Consider the following 24012-nt stretch of genomic DNA (forward strand, 5'->3'; position numbering starts at 1 on the left):
CTGAAAGAGGTTAGACTGTTGGAGGACGAATACAGAATTTTCCTTTTTAATAATCAAATACTTAATTTATTTACATAACTGTGTATAGATCTATTTCTTTTACCAGTACAGCTGTATTCTGTGTGTTAATGACTGAACTTAAATCTTCCTTTATCACAGGGTTGCTTCTAATTATGTTTATGTTTCACTTCTTCCTCCAATCAGTCACTTTCCACAGAGATCAAAGGTCAGGGTTCAGCTTCAAACATTTGTCCTTAAGCTTGTAAGATTCATTGCCTTGCTCAAGGACGCATCAGCAGTTCAAACGCTCGCTCTCAGACGGCCTTGACTGCAGTTATTCTAAACACACTCGGCCACCTCGCCGCCCTTGCTTGTCTGATCTGTTTTTGGAGTGTGTTAACATGGAGTGTGTTTTTTTTATTTTGTGTCTTTTTTTTATTCTTTCCCCCCTCAGACCCTGTACCTGTGCTGGAGCTGGCTCAGCAGCTGCAGCTGAAGCTCCAGAGGATGCACGACATTGAGACAGAGAACACCAAGCTACGAGAGACACTGGAGGACTACAACAAAGAGTTTGCAGAAGTTAAAAACCAAGGTTAGAGGGGGGGGTAAACGGAGAGGATATTGTTAACGTACAGGGGACAGTGAGGTAGCCGAAACCAATCAAAATGACTCAGTTTTTGCTTCACGCTGCGACATTATTTAAAAAGAAAATTATTTAGTTGCTCAACAGAGAAGGAAATCTTTACCTGGTGAATATGCTGTTAATTTGAAGTGTTTCTCTGCATTCTGAGAAAAATTGAACTGGTCCCCTTGTTTAGAGACTTTAAGTTTCATAGTATCACAATAGTTTGTGATGCTATTGTGAAAACGATGAAAGTGAAAAAAGAACTATTTATTACTTCCCTTTTAGGTAACTGTATGACTGTCGCTGCATGACACAGCAATTATAACCCCAACATACAAACAAATCCATCTGTAATGCGCTGCTTTAGGACACCAGTCACATAAAAAAGTGTGATTTCTGTCACTGAACTGCACATAGTAACTGCACTTCATCATATTTTCAAATTAATTAATATTTACTGATACAAGCAGTGGAGAAAATAGCAAAAATAAGAATCCCGACTATACAGACAGTTTTGGCAGGATTTAAGCTTCATTAATTGGAATTTATCATGACAATGATAAATCAGAATAAGAAATTTATCACGGTAAATGATAAACGATACGATAAATGCACACTTCTACTTCTGTTAGTTAAAAATAAGTCACTCTGGTGATTATATGAGGTCAAAGTAACTTTAGTTCCCTTTACAAATCGACTCGTAAACCTTTTCTCTTTTTTTCCCCCTCACATTTGCATTTTACTGTAAATTTTATTGGGTCGTTTTCCAACATAGATCCCTTTTGTATATAACAAATATGAATCAAGTTTTCTTTTTAATGGAGTTACTGAAGTACATTGACTTGATATGTGAAGCACAAATACATGTCTCCTAAATTATATTAATTTAGTTAATTTTGCATCAAAGGAATTTTAACAGTTACACAACGTGCTTTGTTTTTTTTTTATGTTCTTCTATAAAATTTATAATTTTAAGGATTGTGACCTACAGCGGCCGGGGGGGAATCAGTTCCCAGAAAATTAAAATCTCGTGGAGAAACGTCGGCCCACTGGGAAGTAGATGCACACACTAAATATTTTACTGCATCAGTGCAGCTTGGCATGGCCGTCAGCCTGTGGCTCTGCTGTGTTGCTAAGGAAGCAGAGGCTGCTTTCACAGCAGGAGTGTGAAGTCTCACAGCTCATCTTCCCCTCCACAATACCTCCAAGATTTGCCAGGTGATCAGCTTTGCACATCGATGCCACTGTTATTAAAGCAATATTGGTACCTTTGGTTCGCTACTGGAAAGTGAAATCAACATCTCCATGGAGCTTGTCAGCAGAAGAAAGAACCAGGTGCTTTAAGGCTTTATGATTGGACTTTGGACTTGATGAAACACTGGGTACCAACTGGGACAGAGGACATGGTGAGCTGTGGAAACAACATACTGGACCTCCAGCAGCTTGGATTCTTTGCCTCTGTGCTCTTCCTCCAGACTTTAAATTTCTATATAAAATGCAAAATTAAGTTTTTTCTTAAAGCTGCAGTATGTAACGTTTGTAAAAATGTTGCTCCATATTTCTTAAAATATTCACTCTGTCATGACAGCGTCACATGAGATGGATGATCTGTGTGGGAAAAAAACAAGCTCCTACAGAAACTTGCCTTGGCCTTCATTGGTTGTTTTTTGACAACTAATCAATGAATGTCTTTAGACGGCTATATCACTAGAGATAGAAGGCAGGGGAACTTGTTTTTTTTTTTACAGATTATCTGTCTTACACTGTCACCATATAATAAAAGTTTTAAAGAAATATGTAAAAAATATATATATATATATCAGTTGTAAAAGTTACATACTGCAGCTTTAATATTGCTTTGGACCACTGAGCATACTCCTTCTCTCTGAATTAAGAGTGACTTAACACACTGCCAAGCCAGTAGTCGGCCATATCCTGGATACGGGTGTGCGTGTGGGCGTGTGTGTGGTAGCACTGTGACTCCATTTGCAGTCCTTGTGAATTTTCTCCAAACTGTTGAATGGACTTTGACAACGCTGGATTTTTATTGCATTCCTGTGCAGTTTTTCTTCTACCACACTTTTTCCTTTCACTAAACTTTCTAACAGTGTGCTTGGAAACGAGGCAGATTCTTTGGCAGTGACCTTTTGCGTCTTATCTTTCCTGTGAAAGGAAGGAACCGTCTCCTGGACAGCTTGAGTCAGCATTTTTCTCCATGATGGTGTAGACCAAACCATGACCAGCATTACTGTAATAACGTTCCTTGTGTTGGTCTTATGCAATATGAGCATTTTATGAGATTTAAAATTTTGGGTTTTCATTGGCTGTGAGTCACAATTATCAAAAGTAACTGAAACAAAAGCCAAAAAATGTAATGATGAAAAAATCTGAGGGTTTTTTTGTGATCAAGATGCAGAATCTATCTTAACGAGTTATGAAAAAATCTTTTCCCGTTACGTTTTGCATGTTGTATTAACAGAAAAAAAATAATATATAACATCACAACAAATTCAAGGTTTAAGTCCTTATTTGAACATATTTAATGCGTCATGCATATTTCAGAAACACAGGAAAACGTACAAGGTTCTACATTTTCAAATAGGTTTTAAAGATGGGAAAAGCTGACAGAGGGTTCATGAATAAAAGACGACGGGCTACCTCGGGGTAGACAGAGATGGAAAAACTGACAAAGGCAGAAAGATAACTGTGAAGCAGTAATAAAAGTGCTGCAAATCCAGTCAAAAAGGAAGAGTGAGCAAGTGAGGGAATGTTTTGGAATCCTCCCAACCCTGTTTTTTTTTTTTTTTTTTTCCTCTTTCTCAGTGAGAGTTAATTGGAACAGCTCGATAACGGCAGGGTTCCATTCTGCCATTGATTTTTCTGTTCCCTCATCCTTTATCCCTCCTTCCCGCCTCAATAGATGCGGGGGGATATTTAAACCCCCCAAAACACACTCTGGAACTCCCACTCCTGTTGAAGCGCACACGTGGACTCGCTCGGCGCGCATACACCAATACACACACACACACAGACACGCCGAGGCGCACGGAGAGCAGAGGCCATTGATCCCTGCAACCTAAATGTTTAAAGTTCAGTTAAGCAGTTAAGGGGTAAGAGGGCTCTAAGGGGACTCTCCTGTATTGATTATATGTCAGAGCTGTGAGGCTGTAGTTTAAATCACGTGCACACACAGAGCGCTAAGAGCCCTCAGTCAAAGGCAGCATTGCTTTATATCATTGTCTCACTCGCTTATATCTCTCTCTGAAAAACGCACACGAACACACAGGCCTGTTTATTACTCCAGTTATGTGTTAGATTTATCTCGGCCGGCCCCCATACGGAGCTCGGCAGCCGGCAGGTTATGGGATTTCGGTACTAATGCGGCCCTAATGAAGACAATGTATCTGCTGGCGTGGGGGAGCAGCTGAATATTCGGTACCAGTCGCGGATGCAAAGATTAGGCTGGAGCCACGGGGGCTACGGTCTGCGGCCTGTGCTGACAAGAAGAAGAAGAAGAATGTGTGGATATGAAGCGCTGTTCCCTAAAGGTCAAAATGCCCCGTCAAACACATCATGGTCACGGCTGCCGCTTATCACATCCTAGAAAACGGATGTGCTCTGGGTTTTTTGTTGTTGTCGTTTTTACAAGTCGTTCAGTTTAGTTTGAACACTTGTTTTTCTGCTCCGACTCTTTCCTTTCAGAGGTGACCATCAAGGCCTTGAAGGAGAAGATCCGCGAGTACGAGCAGACTCTGAAGAATCAGGCTGAGAACCTGGCCCAAGAGAAGCAGCTCCAGCTACACAACGACTATGCAGAGAAGGAGAGGTATGATAAACAGTTTGACTGCTGATGATTATGTCTTTATTATGAGGTTATTTTAGTTCTCTGGGCCGCTGTGGCCCTCAGACAGAATTATCAACACTTTGAAGGATTACTGTAAAGAACATTTAGGGGAACAAATAAACAACGCTCATTTATGAACCACTTGTTTGCAGATGTCTACCAAAACATCGGATTGGATTTTTGAACAGTTTTAAAGGAACTGAGATGATACAGTTAATCAAATGTAAAAAAAAAAAAAAAAAAAAAAAATGGCACCTTCAACTTTCAGTCATTATTCTGGGTTTTAGGCCTCCATTTTTGATTTTAAATTTGTTCATAAAGTAAGGATGTGGGTCCCTAGACTGAAGACAGTTTTGGTACCCTATGCACCAAGGAAAAGATTTTTCACTTTTACAAATTACAATACATTAATAGCAGAAAGAGCAGGTATGAACTGATGCGTTTAACACGTCCTCTGCTCAGTAACTTCATGTTGTTTCCAAAGAAATAAACTATAACTTTATCATTTTCAAATACTGAGATATTGTTTATATTCAGTAAAATCATAAAACAGTACTACTCACATCATTTGGGCCTATGAGTTTTAATTACAGTGCAATGTTTTATGTTTTGTATGTTTTAAGGTTGATTTCTATTGTACAGCGTTTGTGAATGTATGTCTGTGAGGGTTAGGGTTAGGGTTGTATGTATGTCTGTGAAAAGCACTTTAAAATGAAACTTTACTTTCTTACTTACAAAACATTCATCATTAATTAAAAACAAAACAAAAAAAATAAATCTTTAGGGCCATCCCCAAAAATTGGAGCCCTGGGCTATTGCTCCAGTAAGCCCTTTCAGAAAATATCCATAGGTCAGTGTCTGCTCTTTAAGAGATGTTTTCGTTGAGACTCTAATTTATGCTTTTCTTTCCTCTTGCTATGAATATTGCATTGAAAGTAACCATGTTGCACTAGTTCAGTTTTAATGTTGTTCCACCATGAATCTGTTTGGAACAAATGTTATCAGCTGTACCTGACCACTAATGTCCGGTAGGACTCCCCTCTGACACTTTTGTTACTTTCAACAATATTTCATTCAAATGGTCACACCCAACACAACAGATAAAAAAAAAACAGAGTCAGATCACAAGCCAAACGGGGAAGAAGAAAAAAGGGTTTTGATAAGACGCATGTTGTGCAGAGATCCGTCTGTCCTCCGTCCATCTGGAGGGAGGAGAGCCGAAGATAATTTATCTTTCAGGAACCGCAAGGATACAAAAACTTAACCGACTTCCTGTGAGAAATCACCGTGTTCCTGTACACTGTGCCGACAGAGTACAAGCCAGTGCTTTATCGCCCCCTATGAGGCAGAAGTGACAGCTGTTTATGACTAAGTGGAACGCTCTGGTTTAACTGAGTTAAAGATCAAGTGATTTAAAGCACTGCCTTGTTCTCTGGGTCCAGGTGGCTTTGAGTTCAGCTGGTCGACTGCTTCTCTGTTCTGACCTAAAGGTAACGTCGCTCATTTAGGACGGGGCTGAAATTTTTTAGAACAAACTCCCTCTCCATGTTCGCTCCATTGCTAAATGTGTCGAGATTGAAAAGTCGTTTTCTGGGACTTTGTGAGAAAACATGCAGACTTTTTTTTTTTTCTGTCTTAGTTTTGATTATAAGCCATTAATTTTCTTCTGCTGGTCTAATTTGATGTTTATCGCTAAGTTCTTTGAGGCAACAGGTGTCTTTTTACACAGTCCGTTATAAATTGAGTGACTTGCTTTGAAAAGATTTGACACCACTGAATTTTCAAAAAGATCAAGAAAGTGACCAGAGTTTTCTTTGAATGTTTGAAGCTTAGGCAGCACCGTGCTGCCCCCACTTGTTGCTGTGCCAGTTAGCTAACAAAACGACACCACATTATGCCCTAGTTTACAAGAAAGACAGAAATATGTCACACTAAGTCATTTTACTTTTCTATCTTAATTAAAAGCATACAGTCATGTTTTGTATTTTATTTGTTTTGTATATAATACACATGTACTGTTATGTAAATCCAAAGACTTTGGGTTGTCACTCTTACCATTTCATCATTTTGAGCGAGAAAATACAGAAGACTCATAGTTGTAATAAAGCTTTAATAACTAGAAGTCAAACTAATTGAACAGGTATAATAAACAGTTGACCCAGTTATCTGAAGGTGGAATAAGTCGACCTAAACAAGGGTTTGTTTGCATAATGAGCTCCATACAGACTATATTTTCCCCTTGTCAATCACCTTGTTTGCGTTCCGAAGGTGTTTTAAAGATTTCTAGGCTTGCAGTCGAAGATCAATTGTCCGACTGCGTTTCCTGTACGTCAGAGTTTTATAGGCCCCTTCCTGTCTGCAGAGAGCCGACTTCCTGTGTCTGAGAGGGCTGGTAAATGGATGGCACCTCCTGATGCATTTTATGCCGCGAAGGAGCGAGCGGAGGAGAGAGACGGAGATGAAAGGCTGAAGTAGAGGGCAGAAAAATAGAGATGACAGGAGAGACAGATTGGCGGAGAGGAGGGGGGCGCATCAAAGGGTGTCATAAAGGCCGTATTTGTGCTGGATTATTGATGTTTTTACACGCAGCGGCAATTTCTCAGCAGAGCCCCACTTTTTATGTGCCAAGAATGAATCTATTTTATCCCTGTGGTTTCTGCCCACCCTCGCCCACCTCCCTCCCCCCACCTTCTGAGTCAGCCATTGCGGCCCCCCACTCCACCCCCTGGGTGCAGCGTGCCCCAGTGGCCAGACATTCCTGCCTAATAGGGCTGCTTAATGAGGAGTGGGTTGTGTTGTGGAGGGTTTTTAGTGGGGAAAAACTCTTCAGAAATGGTGGGAAAATGGAGGAATGGTTGCATTTTCCACCAAGTGTGAACCCGAGAATGACTGACTCACTATCTCTTAACTGCGACTTTGTGCTTCCTGCTTTGTTTTTCGCACCTCTTTAGGAAACTCCAGGAGAGTCAGGACTCCATGTCTTCAAGGTTGAAAGAGGCTGAACACAAGGCGCAGTCCCTGCAGACAGGTACCGGGCCCACCTCTCTGGGCTTCCACTGACTTCATTTTGAGCCCCTTTCTGACACTAAGAAAAGCTCGCTTTGTGTCTCCTTCACTCTGTAACCGACCCAATGCCACAAGAAAAAGATTTTGTCACTATGACCTGGTTGCACTCAAAAATAATACATTCGCTGACCGGAAAATTATCTTTGAGCTTCACATTTTTAGTTTTCAGGTCCAATCCAACTTGAAAATTGACCAATTCTGATAGACTGATTCTCTGTTCATTTCTGCTTAACTTTAATCTGGACTCTGTGTGTGTTCAGATGGTTGAAGGTAATGTTAGAAAAGGCAAATACCTGACATAAATTAGCACATAAACGTCTGACATCGGGATGTAAACAATTAATTGACTTATGACTAATTGTCGACTAATGGTTTATTAAATTAAAATGAGTTCCATTCGACTATTTAATAACATCCCTGTAGACCTGATTGTAGTGATGTAGGTTGTCCGTCATCCAGCAGAGGGCACTGAAGGTCATCCTTAAGCAAAGCCAGTCAGAAATAAAGATGGCGGAGCCGCCTCTGAACGGGAAAGAGAAACGGTCCCATAAAAGTCCGGTGTGGGACACAAAATGCATTTTATGCGATTCTTCTTTTGAAATCCAAACACTCCAGAAGTCATAACCGTAATAGCGCTCATTTAGTTGAGCTACATGACGGTGTCAACTTCTCATTCAAAAATTACTGATGCGCTAAAAGTGGGCAGCATTACTGCAGAAAAAAGATTACTTGATGATAAAAGACATGATGAAGGTTGATTTCATCATGTTGAGGGCAGTTGTGAGTTTATGCACTTCATAGAGCGAAGCTTTAACATTCTTCCAAGAGCAACCACAGACAGTAGGGAGCTACTAGTATGAATATCTCTCTGATTCACATATGTTTTCTTTTCATCTTTTTTCTTTTTTTACTCAGCAGCCTAAGAGGTACCTGTTTTGTTACATTTTATAAATAGGTCTAAGTTAATCTGGGAAAAAAAAAAACACACTTTTGAATTTCTCAGTCAGTATTTAATACAACTGACACAACATAATAGTAAAATATATATTTTTTAAATTCAACATATTATAAAAATGTAGTCCTTCATGTTATGAAAAAAACGGTTGGCCCTCTTGATACAAGAGAAAAGTTAAGCTTTTAAGAAAGTGTACGCTTATTAAGCATTAGTTGATCAATAAGATCAATCAACTTTAGATTATTTGATAACTTGCTTCCCTAATCCGATAGAAATATCACCAAAATTAATTTAAGGTTGTGTTCATCTCTTGTTTGTGGATGAGAAATTAAGCTAATATAATTTCCTGTTTTTGTTTTAAGATGAAATGCAGTTGGAGAAAATAAAAACACAACTAATTATTATATATTTTCCCCCCATTTTTTTCAGCACTTGAAACAACTCAGGCCGAGCTCTTTGATTTGAAGACAAAGTATGACGAGGAATCCACGGCAAAGTACGTGTCTCTCTAAGCTGCATGTGTGTTTACAGGGTGACTTTTCCCCTCTGGCGCCCTCCATATTCTGCTCTTGACATAATCATCCTGCTTTAGTGAATCTCCCTCCCTGGAAACTCCTCCTGCTCTCTCCCCTAACAGCTGGAATGTCTCCCACAACGCTCAGCAGCCTCCAAATCCCAGCATTACCCACTCACAGTAAATACTGAGAGGGATTGTAATGCGTTTTGCAGATTCGGCAGAGCATCAAAATTGATTTATGTTTTTGCCGTGGAGTTTAGAGTGCTCCGTCTGAATCGGAGAGACAGAGGGGCAGCACACTTTGAGGCCTCTGACTTGAAGCCACACGGGTATTTTTTTTTTTTTTTACAGGACCTGAAAGACAAGATGGCTTCAGGTTCTCGAGCTGTGTGCATCTATCATTATTGATCTGGTTGTGTTGGGCATGATGAAAACTGCTTTTCCATGTCTGCAATCCACACTGAGAGACTCTTCACTGTCTAAGGTTTAGCTATGGGAACTGAAACCACTTAAGTGTCAAAACTCCTTTCAGAGAGCTGAAAAATTATATTAGTGGGAGTAGGGCTGAAACGATTAATCCAATTAATCGGGATGAATCGATTATTGAAATAATAGTCAACTAATTCAGTAATTGGCTAATCATTAACTGGAGCATACACACTCAGACATGCCATTTGCTGAAAGAGCATTAAACTCAGAGCAGTGTTTAAGCCAAAACTATGCAAAGAATGTATACTTTTGGCATTTACAATGGAAAAAACCTCCTTTTCCTGTAAATATGTTCTTTCCATTACTGAAGTGGCAGTTTTAGCTACACCTGGTTCAAATACTGTTAAAATTTCCTTTTAAGCACCTTTTACTGTCCAGTTATCAATTTTTCAATCCAAAAAATAACCTAAACTCTTGATAAATCAAGCAGAAATGGCTGAAATTTTCACATCGACGTATTGTTTTAGCTTCAGATCCATCAGTCGTTCACTAAAGTAATGCTGTTATTGCATTTTAGGGAATAAAATATTTTATTTTCGTACTTGGAGAAGGAATTCAGTTGTTTATTTCATGTATTTTCAATATTGTATTTAAAAAAGGCTTGAGTGGTTAAATGACAAATCTGCAAAATGTGCCAATTTTCTTTATCCACTTAATTATCGTTAGAACAATCGACAGGACAGTCAATCACTAAAATAATTGTTAGTTGCTGCCCTAATTGGGAACGTCTTTCAGAAAAACAACTGAAAAGTGCGGGAACCATTTGCATCCAGTGCAGTTAATCATTTCTTTTTTCTTTTTTTTTTTTTTTTTTTACCCCTCCAGGTTTTTTTTTTGTGGGCTCTAGTGTCCCTTATATGAAAGTAGGCTGACAGGAAAGGGGAAGACATGCGGCAAATATTGTCTGGTCCGGGAGTCGAACCCGCGATGGCCGAGTCGAGGATTCAAGGCCTCCAAACATGGGTCGCGCTGTCCCCTACGCCACCACGGCATGCCCAGTTAATCATTTCTAAAAGTAACCTGACAGGTCGGGTGGGAAAAGTTGTGGAGAAGTTCAAAGCAAGGTTGGATTATAAAACTTAACACCATGGTAAAAACGCCATTCCTATGGGGAAACATGGCGGTGGCAGCATCATGGTCAGCTCTCTTTAGGATCTTGAAGCCACAGGAGCTGAAAGACAGGTTCGGCTACTAGAGATGTGTGCCGCCATCGTTATTGATCTCCTAGTGGTGGGCAGGATGAGAACAGAAGCTTTTCCATGTCTGCACTCCACGCTGCAAAGTGCCACTTTATGACATTCACACTCCGCCGTCTCTCAGGGCTATCGGTGGGAACCAGAACCACTCGAGCGTCCGGACCCCTTCCACAAAAGCTGAAAAATAATATTTATGGTACGGCGGGTGGCGAGACAGGCAGGGATGGGAGGAAGGAGACGTTTATCGTTTTATTGATCATCTGTGCGCAGTAAGAGAAAGTGGCACTTTTCTGGAACTCCCTTGCTAAATACGAGGCGTTTAATAAAAGCTTGAAGAGCGTCCCGCGTTCATGCATAAAGTGCAACCTGGAATCAGCCCCGCTTTCAAAAAGCCACGCCGTCCAGTGGCGTTCACGCCGCCCCGGACTCGCCGTGTCTCTCCATTACCAGCGTTGTTAAATTGATTGGGTGTTAAAAACAGATCGATCCCTCCTCTGTCTTCCTCAGAATATTTTTTTTCCCTTCCTTTTTCTTCCACCCACACTTTATCTTTTATCTCTCAGCCTTGTGTGTTTGTGTTAGCGGAAAGGCCATATGAAGATATTGCGTGCAGCGTGGAGGCGCTAATCGATAGTTATTGTTTATCAAGGAGACACCTAGTTTTTCCACTTCTGACTGTCTTGGACTTCTTTCTCCACTTTCTTAGAACTTCACTTCTTCTTCCCCTCCTCCCCCTCTTCTGTTTCTTCCTTTCATTTCAGACAAGAACCCTGTTAAAAGGGATGCCTATAGTCAGCCCCATTTGCTTACAGAAGCTAATAAGCACATGCCCGCCCACATCCACACATGCACTCACATTAAAGTATACACACACTTGCTCGCTCCCTCGCTCACTCATTCGTGAGCCTCAGGCAGTCAGGGTCCTTGACTATGTGGCGTGCTGTGATCTGAAATTTTAATGCAACGCTTTAAAGCGCACACAAACCCCTCTCCGACCCTGCACCCTCCCAGTCCTCGGAGTCCTTCCCCCCCGTTTACTGCTTGGCTGAGCAAATCACCAGTGTTTGGCTGAACAACTTTTAACCCTTTAACTGGGTCCACTTTCACACAAATGCCATTCATATTATGTAAAACATACACGCGTCGATATGCGCGCACGCGGACATGAATTCGCCGTGGAAACTTCCCAGCAAGGAGTTTACGTGACAAATCCGACCCCTCCTCCTGCGGCCCCCTCGTCTCTCGCTGCGTTTAGGTAATCTCCCTTTTAAAATACACCCTCACACACACCGATGACACACCCTGACAATCTGGATGACGTGGCGATGCCCACGGTGTGTTTGTGTGTGTGTGTTTGTGAGAGAATCAGCGGGAGGCAGACCCTGTGGATGTAACGTTGCCCCCCCCCCTGCTAGAGTCTGGCCAGCCGCCTTTTAATCGTTTAGTTCTTGTTAAAGATTAATGATTTATTGATTTCCAGCCCCGCAGGATGCTTTAAGAGGGCGTGTGTGTACAAATTTCTCTAAATGGTTCTCTGTCTCTACCACTCTAGTTATTCTTTTATTCCCAATAGTTGGGCAATGTACATATATTTTTTAAATTAACGTGACCAGTACAGCTGGACAATAAATCGATTTCATCAATTAATCATATTTTTTTAGGGTTTTTGAAGATGACGTTTTTGGAAAAACTGATTTTTCTTCTTCTGACTATTTCAATCCTTGAGTGACGTCAGCAGGCCCAGGGCGGCCATCTTGTTTTGACAAGTGTGTTTTACAGCTTCTACTTATTTAGACTTTGAAATCAGGTCAACTCTGTCATGGAATATCAGACTAAGATTTTTTGTTTTTACGAAAATAAAGTCCTAGTGTCACAAGAATACAGTCGTAGTAACACAAGAATAAAGTCATATGACAAAGTCGAAATAATACGAGAATAAAGTCATAATATTAGAAGAATGAATAATTTTTAATGAGAACTTCAACACAAGGTAAATGTACAAGTTTTTTACTCATTAAAACAACTTTGTTCTCATAATTGTAAGACATTGTTCTGGTAAATTTGTCTTTATTCTGCTAATATTGTGACTACATTCTCGTAATTAAGAAAAAAAAATTCTTGTAGCCTGGTCCTGATATTCTGTCGTACAACTCGCATAAAGAATGATTGAAATTAAATCCACTTTTTGAAAATGTTTTCTGTCATTTTGTAATTTCGTTTTTGAAAAAGAAAGCAAGAGGGACAAAATCGATTTGAAATCGGATCTGGTGTGAAAAAAAAAAAATAATTCGGAGAGTTAATTTCCAAGCCGCATCGCCCAGACCTGGTGTCCATTACAAGCACCCACAAACATAAAATGGTGCGAGGATATACTCAAAACACACACATACTCTCTCTCTCACGTCTCGTTTCGTTTTAAGCCTCCCTGAAATCCCTACGGTAACATGCTGTGAAAATGCAATGTGGAGAAAGCCAAGGAAAGAAAAGAAATGGAGTGATGAAAGCTGGGGGGCAAAAAAAAAAAAGCAAAGCCAGGGGGTGCTTGAGGCTTCGGCGAGGAAGACGGGATAAGAGTGTGATAGAGAAGGGGAAATGAAAATCTAATTCAGGGGAATATCCTGCTGGCACAGAGGACAGAGGCCGAGGAAGAGAGGGCGATAGATGAGAGAGAGAAAACTGGAAGGGAACAGTTAAGAGGAGGAGAACATAGGCGGAGGGGAGAAAAAGGAGCAGTCGAGAGGAGAGCAGGACAGAGAAGATAAGAGATGAAACGGCCTGTCTGAGATGGAGGATGTGCAGTCAGGGCTCTGAGGCTCTGGGTTGCTTTCAGAAGTCCTACTAATGTCCCCGGCTGCACCCACTGGCTCTCCTGGCACAAAGCAAGCCTCTATACGTCTACCTCTCTGTTCCTGTTTGCCATTTCTCTACAGCGCCTCCCTGTGGTCACCGCGTTAAGCTTTACATTTCGGCGGTGCGAAACCTCACACCGTCACCCCGCTTTATTGTTCGGCAATGAATTAGTCGGGCCTTCGGGTCCCGCCCCGCTTGGCGGCCGGGCCGACTGTTATCAGGACGCGCTGAAAATCCTCTTCCCTGTGATCTGCTTTGGCCCTCAGCCTTTATAATTCCCAAATACAGCCAAATCCAAAGGTTATTTAAGAAGACTTTGTGCTTTGATTAAGCGATCACATTTGGAGCAGGAGCGCCGCTGTATTTGGGTTGCATTACCACCCATAAACGCTCTCCATTACAAGCTTTTTGAGCTCGGTGACTTCCTGACCTCGTGTGTGTTTGTGTGTGCATATATGTGTGTGTGGAACGTAGGCTGAGTCCCGCACGGTATAGCTTAGGACTAGATAAAAGCTGTTTGCGGTAGCGTTACCATTATGTTGCCTAAACACACACCAGATCCTTTCAACTATTAAGGAAAGAGTAAAAAAAAAATAAAGGAAAAAAAAGCGGAGAGCGAAAAAGCTCTCCCACCCACATCTGATTCTTTTTGCTGCATCGCCCGTGGCACAATGTTGACCTAATATCAACTGTGTCTGTTTTGTTAAACACATTCAAATCAGCAGTACGCGAGCCTATGGGACACAGCGCTGTTTCGCATACTGTGACACACAAATACAAAAGCTGCGTGGGCTTATTGGGTTCGCTATCAAAAGATTGCAGTCGGATCAAAAGGTCCTAATGGAGGCAGCGGTGCACATATGGGCTCACATCTTTGCTCTCGCCGTGTCTTAAATAAGCGGGCCGGCGTGTAGCGTGCTTTCTTTGTGCTGCGCTGAACGCCATTTCTGGGGTCTTTATTTCCGTTCCTTCTTCTGCAGCGCTTCGCAGAAACATTTAATTCTCCCTGAAGTTCATGTTTGGTCTTATTACAAGCAGATTTTATTTTTATTTTTCTGGGAATTGATGGGATAGGTGGATGCGTTAGTAGGAAGTGGAATGAAATATCTACACTGTTAAGAAATTTGCCAATAAAAATCTGAAAGGTGTGTAGTGCTTTTGTGTTTAACCCCACCTTTAGTGACGTTGGCTCCTCCGCCTTCTTCGAATCGAACAAAATTAACCTCAGTTTGTGCTTCATTTGTGCCAGTCTTTTCCTTTGGAACTCTTTATATTGGTTTACACAATTCAAAACAGAAAATTACTAGTCGGGTAACACACACACAAAAAACCCCAGATTCTCCTCGTTATTGGAGCCCATTTCCAAAATCTGCAACCATCTAACACAGTTAGAGCTGTAGCAGAAAGAGTTGGATCTATTCCTTTACCAAATTTAGCCTCTGCAGCAAAACTTGAGTGTCTATGAATTTTGATTTTCATTGACACCCATAAATCCTGACTTGAATTATTTTACTAAGAGTTTGAACATGTGCAAAGTTAGGAAAGTTACCTAAACAGATTGTGATCGCATTAAAATCTACCGAAAACATTCAAATTCAAAAATACCTCTATTGATCCCAAAAGGAAATAAAATGATGTATTAACTCGTATTAATTCACGATTCTTCAAAGAGTTACTATAGAAGGTGATGGCTGTGGACAGGAAGGATCTGCTGTAGCAGTCTGTATTGCAGCAGATTTGAAGTAGCCTCTGACTGAAGACACTATTTTATGAAGAGGATACTCAGGATTGTCCATAATTTTCTTAATTTTATGTTAAACAAGAAAGCATAGAAACAAATTCACAATAAAAAAAAAACATGTATGCCTGTGAGCTTTAAGGTACGAAGTACTCAGATGTTCTAATTTTTATTTGTAGAAAAATTATAAAAAGAAGTTCAAAAAATATTCATAGGTAAGATTCATCCAGACCTGAAAATGAGCATAAATAATGTTTTGATGAGAAAATTAAAAGTTTAAACACATCAACTTTTATTTAACATTTACATTCCCCCTGTTTGAAGGCAGATGGTTGACGTTTACATCACCTTCACGGAAAACGTGAACAACTTTTTCTGTGTCCGTTTTTCTTTTCTTTTTTTTTTTGCATGGATGTATTCTTGCCGTCTGACCTCTAGCAAGTGAGAGGTGAACCCTGGCCTCCATCCAGACCATTAGTCAGACACAATCACACAGCTTCATAGCAGATTAGTCTGCTGTATTAGGACTTAGAGCTCTATTAATGTAATCCCTCTGTTTTAGTGTGGCCTGGGGTTTAGGGGGCTTACATGTGCACACTCACACGCATAGGCACACATGTGCACTTAAATACATGTATGCAAGCATGCGAGCTGTTTGAGTAATGGAGTTTTACAATCAGTGGATTAAGGTGACATTTAGACGGTAGCTAAATGGAGGCCGAGTTTGTGAGCAAAATGTTCTTTTATTTCCGGGAACCTGCAAAGTTTTCCCCCCTCCTCCCCTCACTGTGAGCTCTGTTTGCCGTTTCATCGTGTTTTGTCCGTTGATTAATCGGACATGTCTCTTTCAGGGCTGACGAGATTGAGATGGTGATGACGGACTTGGAAAGAGCCAATCAGGTAATTCACTCAGTGTCATGTTACCATTTGATTAAAAATTGCCCGTCACTCAGAGAAGTTAGACTTTGGACATGAATTTGCAGAATCAATTGGCCAAAATTTCATTCAATCGTTTAGTTTATTTTTTTATTTAACAGCAAATGGCCAAGGTTAAAAAAAAAAAAAAATTGCTTTCACTTTTTCCAATCTGGATATGTTTGAGAAAAAAGAATGAATATGGCAAGATATTTGTTTCCAGTCACTTTAAACTGTTCAGTAATTTTCATATTGGAACGTTATAGTAGTCAGAGATCAGCTATATCTGTAACGAAGCGATCTTTTGAAACTTTTTCCAGTTTACAGCAACTCCCAGCATGACTTCGATGAGTTTCATCAAAATTTGTTTGTTTAATAGGTGAAGATATTCTAGGCTCTTAGCTGTGCATACAAGTAGGAGCTCAAGATCATGGGAACTTTATGATAAAAAATGAGCTTTGGATGTTGACATGTCATGATGAGAAAAGGAAACATTTTTCACAGCAAAACAAGCTCAGCGCCTCACTATCTTAAGATAACCAGCCAGTGAAACTTGTAACAAAAAACCCAAAAGTATATAATTTTGAGACGATTTTAAAGAAATGATCACAGCAAAATGGGCTTGATCCTGTGCTCCTGAGTTAATAAAACTGTTAAGCTTGAAAGTGAATGGAAAATTGTTAAAATTACACATTAGGCATGGATTTGTAGAATAGTTTTTTTGCATTATTATCTAAGTTTTCACAATGGAGATGTAGGAAAATTCAAAGTGCAAAACACCCCCCCATTAAAACATTTGTTTCCACGCTTTTGTTTTGGTTCCGTTTCCATCAGATCTACAGCTAATCTGTAGATGATTTTATCACAAACATTTCATGCACAACATTTAGGCTTTGAAATAATTGAACGCTCAGTGACATGTTGGTTTGAATAAGCTTCAGGTGGCTGTCTCTCAGGTGATGCGATGTGGTTTTGTTGTTTGCAGAACTCTGATGCTGAACTCCAAACACACAGAAATGACATCAACGTGTTCGTCTGTAATGCTCTAAGATGTTACGTGTGGAAAACTGTGAATTTTGAGATGGAGAAAGCATGTAGGAAAAAAAAACAAAAAAAAAAACAACAACTTTCAACCAAACGCCTGCCGTCTGTGTAAACCCTCCGACGCTGAGCTAAAAACGCGAACCGGGGGTAAAATAAGAATCTTTCTGACCGAGTCATTCCTTCATTATGTGTAAACAGGCGCTGCTGCTGTTTTAACTCGACCCCACCCTTGTCGTCTTTGCTGCAGAAAATACTCACCTGAGCGTCAGCTGTGTATTAATCTGTGGCTGAAAATAGTCCCGAACAAGCGGCCTATTTGTTCTACTTTGAGCAGCGCTAATGTCCAGCTGGTTTTAAGGAATTATTAAGCTCTTTCTAAAAATGCACCGTGTATTTTTGACTATTTTAAACCCAAGAGAAAAAAATTGTGCTGCTACTTTTTCTGTCCTTTTGACTGGAAAAATAGGCATTGTTACTCATAATCGCTTACCAGTTCAAAAGCTATGAAAACTATCCCCTGTATTAAAAACATGAATCTTTAAATAGAGTGAACACCTACTGAGTTCATCCAGCTGGAGCGAAGCTCCCAGCATTCCCTCTGCCCTGGCGTTGTTAAAAATCCCTTTGCTATCTGTTAATGTCATTGTTGTTAACATTCATTGTTAGGCCAAGAGTATGATTTTGGTTAAAGGGCCAGCATAGGCATGCAATGTTAATATTAGCCCAAAGGTTAACGCTCCGACTATAATGCCACTCATACACACACACACTCTCGCGCTGTTCACACTTTTGATTTGAGGTTTACTGAGGGTGACAGCGTGGCCCGCAGCTCAGTCAGACTTTTTAGAAGCTTTTACGAGAAGAAAATGGAAAACAGGACTTTTTTTCCTGCTTTCCTTTTTTTTTTTTGTCTGGCCTGGCACTTTAACTCCCACCCAGTCAATAACAGCTCTCAAGATGGTTGCAATTAGGAACGCTGTGAAATCGGCTCCCTGTAACTCCTAAGGATGGCAAGTTGGGCCAGTGTAGCAGATGATTCCAGACTAGAGCATGGCCGAGTGGTTGTAAATGTACAGCCATGCTTATTATTTCTGTTCTTCAGGGAAATATATTATGATTTATGAAGAAAATCATTTTATTTATTTATTTCTTTTACATTTTGAATATTCCCCCCGTCGTGTTATTGAGCATTTTGTTTAGGCTGTAAAGGGGGCCCATTTCCTTTCGTATACAAACGCTTCACAGCATGATGGCGGATTGTGTAATGGAAAACCTTTACGCCTTCACTTTATTACCTTTGGCTCCACGCTCGCGCGCGCTTTGGGGGATTCGCTTTTCTGCGCGGCGAAGTGAGCGTCCTTACAGTTTTGATCAATAACTGTAAAGAAACAGTTGGTGCCGATCAAATTGAATTGGGTTCCCAGCCTAATAACCATCTCATCTCCAGTTTACGTTTCTGTTTGTTTCCAGCGAGCGGAGGCGGCACAGAGAGAGGCGGAGGCGCTCCGAGAGCAGCTGTCATCGTCTAACCAATCCCAGCAGCTCAGCAGTCCCACCAAGGCCGACCCTGACTCGGTAACCCACTTTCGTTGCCTCGCTGATTGGTTGGTGGAAAGCTGCTGATTGGATAAAACTCCCTTTTTCTAACCTAGAAGTGTTTGGTTGTTTATATTTTATGCAGCTGTACTCACTGAATTGAGCAGTTATTCTGTGGGAACATCAGTGATGGTGTTCAGAGCCAAAAGGGCTTTTTTTTTTTCTTTTCTTTTTTTTTAGAAAAATGTAAAGCTGCAGATTTTTTAATATTTTTGTCCAAATCTGGATGAAAATTGAATAATCTAATTGAGTAGGGATAAATGATTCAAGTTTCCTGTTCTGTTTTCCCAGATTATTCTGGGGGAAAAAATGAGTTAATTTTCTGACAGTTTATGCAGAATAGATCAGGGGTGTCCAAAGTGGGGCCCAGGGGCCACTGGTGCCCCTTGGATGTTTTTGTGGCCCCTAATTGCTTCTTTATTTTGATAATTAGACAAATGATTTCTACAAATAAGCTTAAAAACCTCATTACTTCAAAAATAGTTGAGATAAGAAAACTAGTTGAAAATACTTTTATCCTCAACAGAATTATACTATGACAACACAGCCAAAATAAGTTAAAATTTGGTAATTGGGAAAATACAAATCTGAAGATTCCATTGTGTTGAGATAATAAGAAAACTGTTTTATAATATAATGAAGCAGTTAAACTGTACACAGATGACAACGAGCATTTTTCTCAACGACTAAACAGAAGTGAAATTGCTCTCGTGACAAAACGATTCAGATTTCATTATCTTGAGATAAGGCGGTAAAACTAATGGCAGCAAACTGAAGCCCCCTTTATCTCGAGATAGTGAGATAATAAAAACTGGCATTAACAACAAAAAGAGCTGCAGGTGTCCTAATCATGTGATATGTTTAAATGATCAGACATTTAAATCACATTTGAAAGTATCAATGTCCTTGTTATCACAACAAAAAATGAGCCATGGATTATATTATCTTCAATTTTTCCATTTATTAAAAGTGTCATCACTCGTAGGGGAAAAAAGCAGTAAATTTCATTCTGGGATGGTGAAATAATGGTTTTGTTTTGATAACAAAGCAATCTGCACTGATTATCTCGGGTGACATGACGAAAAAAATCACTTCAATATTGTGTGAAGCTGTAATTAGCAAATGATGCCAAAATACTAAATTGAGCAGCTTGTTTCTACACACTGATAAAAGTCTAAATCTGTTCATTACATTTGTGGTGTTTTTATCATTACTGCATGGTTGTATATGACTAATAATTAACCCTAAAATGCTATTAAAGATGGAAGTTAATCCAATTTATGTTAAATGTTTGCATAAACTAAAATATTTAAACATTTGAGGAAATATTTTGATGATTTTGTGTCCAGAAGAGTCAGTTTTACGTTTATAAAGGACTAGGAACTGTGAGTTTTTTTTGTTTTTCTTTTAAAGCTTGATTCAGTGGTAAATGAAACTTTACAACATACGCCGTCATGGATTGTTTTGGCTTATTACCATTGGCAAATGAGTTTATTCGCAAGGAAGTTTCTTTATAGACTCTAAACAAAGATTTGAAGAAGTTCAAATAATGAAAGTTTTTTTTTTTTTTTCCCTCTTTCTTGCCCGCAGGATCAGGCGTCAGAGGTGGCGTCGCACTCGAACCTGGAGGCGGAGCTCAGGGCCAAAGAAAGGGAGACCGCCCAGCTGGTGGAGGATGTCCAGAGACTGCAGGCCAGCCTGACCAAACTCCGTGAGACCACCAACTCCCAGATCTCCCAGCTGGAGCAGCAGCTTAGCAGCAAGTCTGCAGTTCTCAAGGTATATAAACAAAGCATCCAACTTCCTCACTTTTCTCTTTTTGGCATGGGATTTCTACTCTTCAGTCATAAATCGTTTTTAGGACTCTGTAACTTCTTCCCATTTTCCCCTTTTTCCACTCCGCGTTGTAATAATCGTGTTCATCTCGACTAAAGCCGCTGGAACGTTTCCATGAAATGTTCACTTTTCATCTCGTTGTGATCCATCAGGAACTGGAGGAGAAACTGGAAAGGCAAGCCGACTATGAGGAGATCAAGAAGGAACTAAGGTGGGGTTAAAATGATAAACACTTTTGCCTACAGTTATGTGAAAACCAGAGGAATATCCTCATTTCAACCAAGTGAAATGAGGATGCGTTTTAGTGAGCTGAAAGTTTCTTCTTTTATCCCCTCAGCATCCTTAAGACGATGGAGTTTGGAACCAACTCAGTGCAGGTAAAAACACTAAATTCACGTCTAATGGGTGGGAATTGAAGACCTGAAGGTATAAACAAAAATCAACAAACGCTCATCACCTCTTCGTTCCACTTGTCTTCCTCATCAGGACTCGTCCAAATCTCTGGAGGTGCTGCTGCTGGAGAAGAACCGGACTCTTCAGTCGGAGAGCGCCGCTATGCGCATCGCCAACACGGAGCTGAGCGGTAAGTTCGAGTCGATGCCGGTGTCAGGTCTGGGGTAAGAGGCCTGGAGAAGTCCACAAAAACTTCGATGGCTGAACGTTTTGCTTCGTACGAGGCTGAACAGGAATGTAGAGCGAGGCAGAGATGTGCACAGTGGCATCAAAAGGTCTTTTTTCTATACATGTTTCTAGAGTAAACCGTTTAGAGGAAGGATCAGAGGAATGAAAACTCGCCATAAGTTATAAAGTGAATCAGTTTAAGGTGTTATATTTTTGTTCTAAATATGACCTAAGCATCTCAAAGTACAAAACCAGATGAAAGACATCAAGATTGTATCAGAAAATGAGAAAAAACAATCCTTTTTGGGTGGAATTATTCCATGTTTTGCCATTGTCGTTCACTGAAACAGAACTTCTGTCTGGGGTTCTAAGACTTTTGATGCCACTTCATGTTGGTTGGCAGGTTCCTTTTCTCTGAGAATACTTAAATATTTCATTTTTGATTGAATTATTTAAACATTGCCACCGCCAAACACAGATTTATCGTTTTAAAACGGGGGGTAGGGAGGAGGCCCATTGTGTGACTGTGAAACCTTTGTTGTGGTACAGAGATGTTGCTTTTGCCTCACGTTTTGCAGAAAAGCATGTGTTGTGTTTTTTTATAAATGCACCAGCAGGCAGTTCAACCTGAAAGGTAAAAAAAAAGAAAACAAATCCTAGCATTGTACAACAACAACAAAAAAAAGGAGGACACCATCCTCTGTTCTTTACATCAGGACTCGGCTGCCCTCTCCAAACTGTTTATGGGTTTGAAATGTCATTGCTTTAGGCTTGAATAGCTGAATAGCTTAGAATTGATTAACATTCACAGTGAGAGGAGCTTACTGTCTTATTCGATCATGTTAAAGTCTCAATGGTTACGCATTAAAATAATTCTCCCAAGCGCTCAATGGGATGAATTCTAGTCATTAAGACTGGAGAAATATAGTTTATGTCTGCATGTTCTGGTTATTGTAAAAAAAAATATTGCTGTTTTTTTTTTTTCATTTGATAAAAGTTTGAGATGTTTTTTTGTAGCTGAAGTGTTGTTGTTGTTTTTTTTTTTAAATGAACACTTTTAAATGAAAAGACTGTGACGCAGCATCTGCAGTGAACTGCGAAGATCGTTGAAGTGGACTCGCCCGGTCTTATTGACTCCATCAGGAAACCTTTTGTTTTGTTTCTTTGTAAACTCTGTTCAGCTACCTCTAGAGACCGAGCCTGTGGCCAGGCTAATCTGCCCGCGTGGCACGGTGACAACTGTTTTGTTTTTGTCCTGTTTCCTTCCAGGCTGTGGCTTACAAGAAAGGTTGAAATCACAAATGCATGGGCACTTTGTCTGGGGGGGGATTGGCAAAAAAGGAAAGTTCACTAATTAAAAAAAAAAAAAAAAAAAAAAAAAAAACTTCACAAAAATAACTTTTTTTTTGCTCTCTCTTGTTTTGGAACCCCCTTTTTTGTTGACTCCCCCATAATGCATTGTGCTTTGACCTTTCTTGTAGGGTCAGCCGGGCGGAAAGGGACAGAAGAGTCCACAGCGAAGGAGGATGCCGTCAACAGCGACCCCTCTCTCCCTTCATCCTCCTCCTCTTCCTCTCAGCACCACTTATCTCGCGCTCACGTAGACCCCCTGAACGCCACCGCCGTCAGCAGCGAAGCCCCGCCCTTCACCCCGACGGGCATCGGACAGGAGCTGTACTCCCCTGTTTTCCCCCTGGTCGGCAGCAAGATGGCGCTGAACTCTCTGATTCAGCGGCAGCTCCTCCAAACGTTCTACTCCAAAGCTCTGCAGGACTCGTCGGGGATCCACAGCGGCGCCCTGCTGTTCACGCCCTTCACCCCGGCGCTCAGCTCCCTCCCTACCTCCAACCCCGCCTCGGCCGCCGTCCCACTGGCGGCCAGCAGTCCCCAGCCGCCCCCTGCCAGCCCCGACATGGCTCCCGTCAACGGGAGCGGCACGGCGGGCGGCGCCCCGTCGCCATCGCCCAGCCACTCGGACGCCGCCACCGCCGGCAGCGGCGTCCTGGATGGGGAGGACATGGACACGGCCGAGATCGCCCGGCAGGTGAAAGAGCAGCTGATCAAGCACAACATTGGCCAGCGAGTGTTCGGCCACTACGTGCTGGGACTCTCTCAGGGCTCGGTCAGCGAGATCCTGGCCCGACCCAAGCCCTGGAACAAGCTGACCATCCGGGGGAAGGAGCCCTTCCACAAGATGAGGCAGTTCCTGGCCGACGAGCAGAACATCCTGGCGCTGCGGAGCATCCAGGGGCGACAGAGAGGTTAGTGTGTGTCTTTAACGGAGGGGTGTCAAACTCATTTTAATTTTGGTGTTATATCTAGATTATGAATGTTCTCAAAGGGCCATTTGTGCCAGAAGGCATTGATAATACTCATTAACAAACTGTTAAAATACTAATAACAGTCCGTCTGCATACGATGAGTACTTCTTAAAGGGACAGCATTATGGAAAATTGACATTTTTGAGCTTTACATCGTGTTATAACGTTATTCCTTCATCAATAACATACTTGGAGTGTTGCTTTAATCTCCCTTGGCAACAACTCAGATGTGCAAAATGCTTGACAGGACCAAGTACCTCCTCCTTAAGGCGGAGTTTCAGAAAGAGCAGGAAGGAGTTTTTAAAGAGACAGAGGCCCAATTTCAAGGTGTTAATTTACAAAGTCACATTTCTTTTAAGTGATCTTTGATATACAGTGTTTTTAGAACGACTAAAAGTT

At 41.0% G+C, this 24012-nt stretch overlaps 1 protein-coding gene across 6 annotated transcripts in view; it reads left to right on the plus strand.

Moving 5' to 3' along the window:
* Positions 1 to 24012, plus strand: part of cux1b (cut-like homeobox 1b) — a 94976-nt gene that overhangs the window by 45972 nt on the left and 24992 nt on the right. For 5 of the 6 annotated variants that reach the window (XM_028044841.1, XM_028044842.1, XM_028044843.1 and 2 more), the window contains exons 5-15: positions 455 to 592; positions 4328 to 4451; positions 7421 to 7497; positions 8920 to 8986; positions 16132 to 16180; positions 18710 to 18814; positions 20426 to 20614; positions 20824 to 20882; positions 21009 to 21048; positions 21158 to 21254; positions 22774 to 23553. In XM_028044841.1, coding sequence (XP_027900642.1) covers positions 455 to 592; positions 4328 to 4451; positions 7421 to 7497; positions 8920 to 8986; positions 16132 to 16180; positions 18710 to 18814; positions 20426 to 20614; positions 20824 to 20882; positions 21009 to 21048; positions 21158 to 21254; positions 22774 to 23553 — 1725 coding nt within the window. The remainder of the gene's footprint in view (positions 1 to 454; positions 593 to 4327; positions 4452 to 7420; positions 7498 to 8919; positions 8987 to 16131; positions 16181 to 18709; positions 18815 to 20425; positions 20615 to 20823; positions 20883 to 21008; positions 21049 to 21157; positions 21255 to 22773; positions 23554 to 24012) is intronic. The other variant, XM_028044846.1, reaches the window with a different exon arrangement.

Source organism: Xiphophorus couchianus, chromosome 18 (genome assembly GCF_001444195.1).
Source record: "Xiphophorus couchianus chromosome 18, X_couchianus-1.0, whole genome shotgun sequence".
Lineage (NCBI taxonomy): Eukaryota > Metazoa > Chordata > Actinopteri > Cyprinodontiformes > Poeciliidae > Xiphophorus > Xiphophorus couchianus.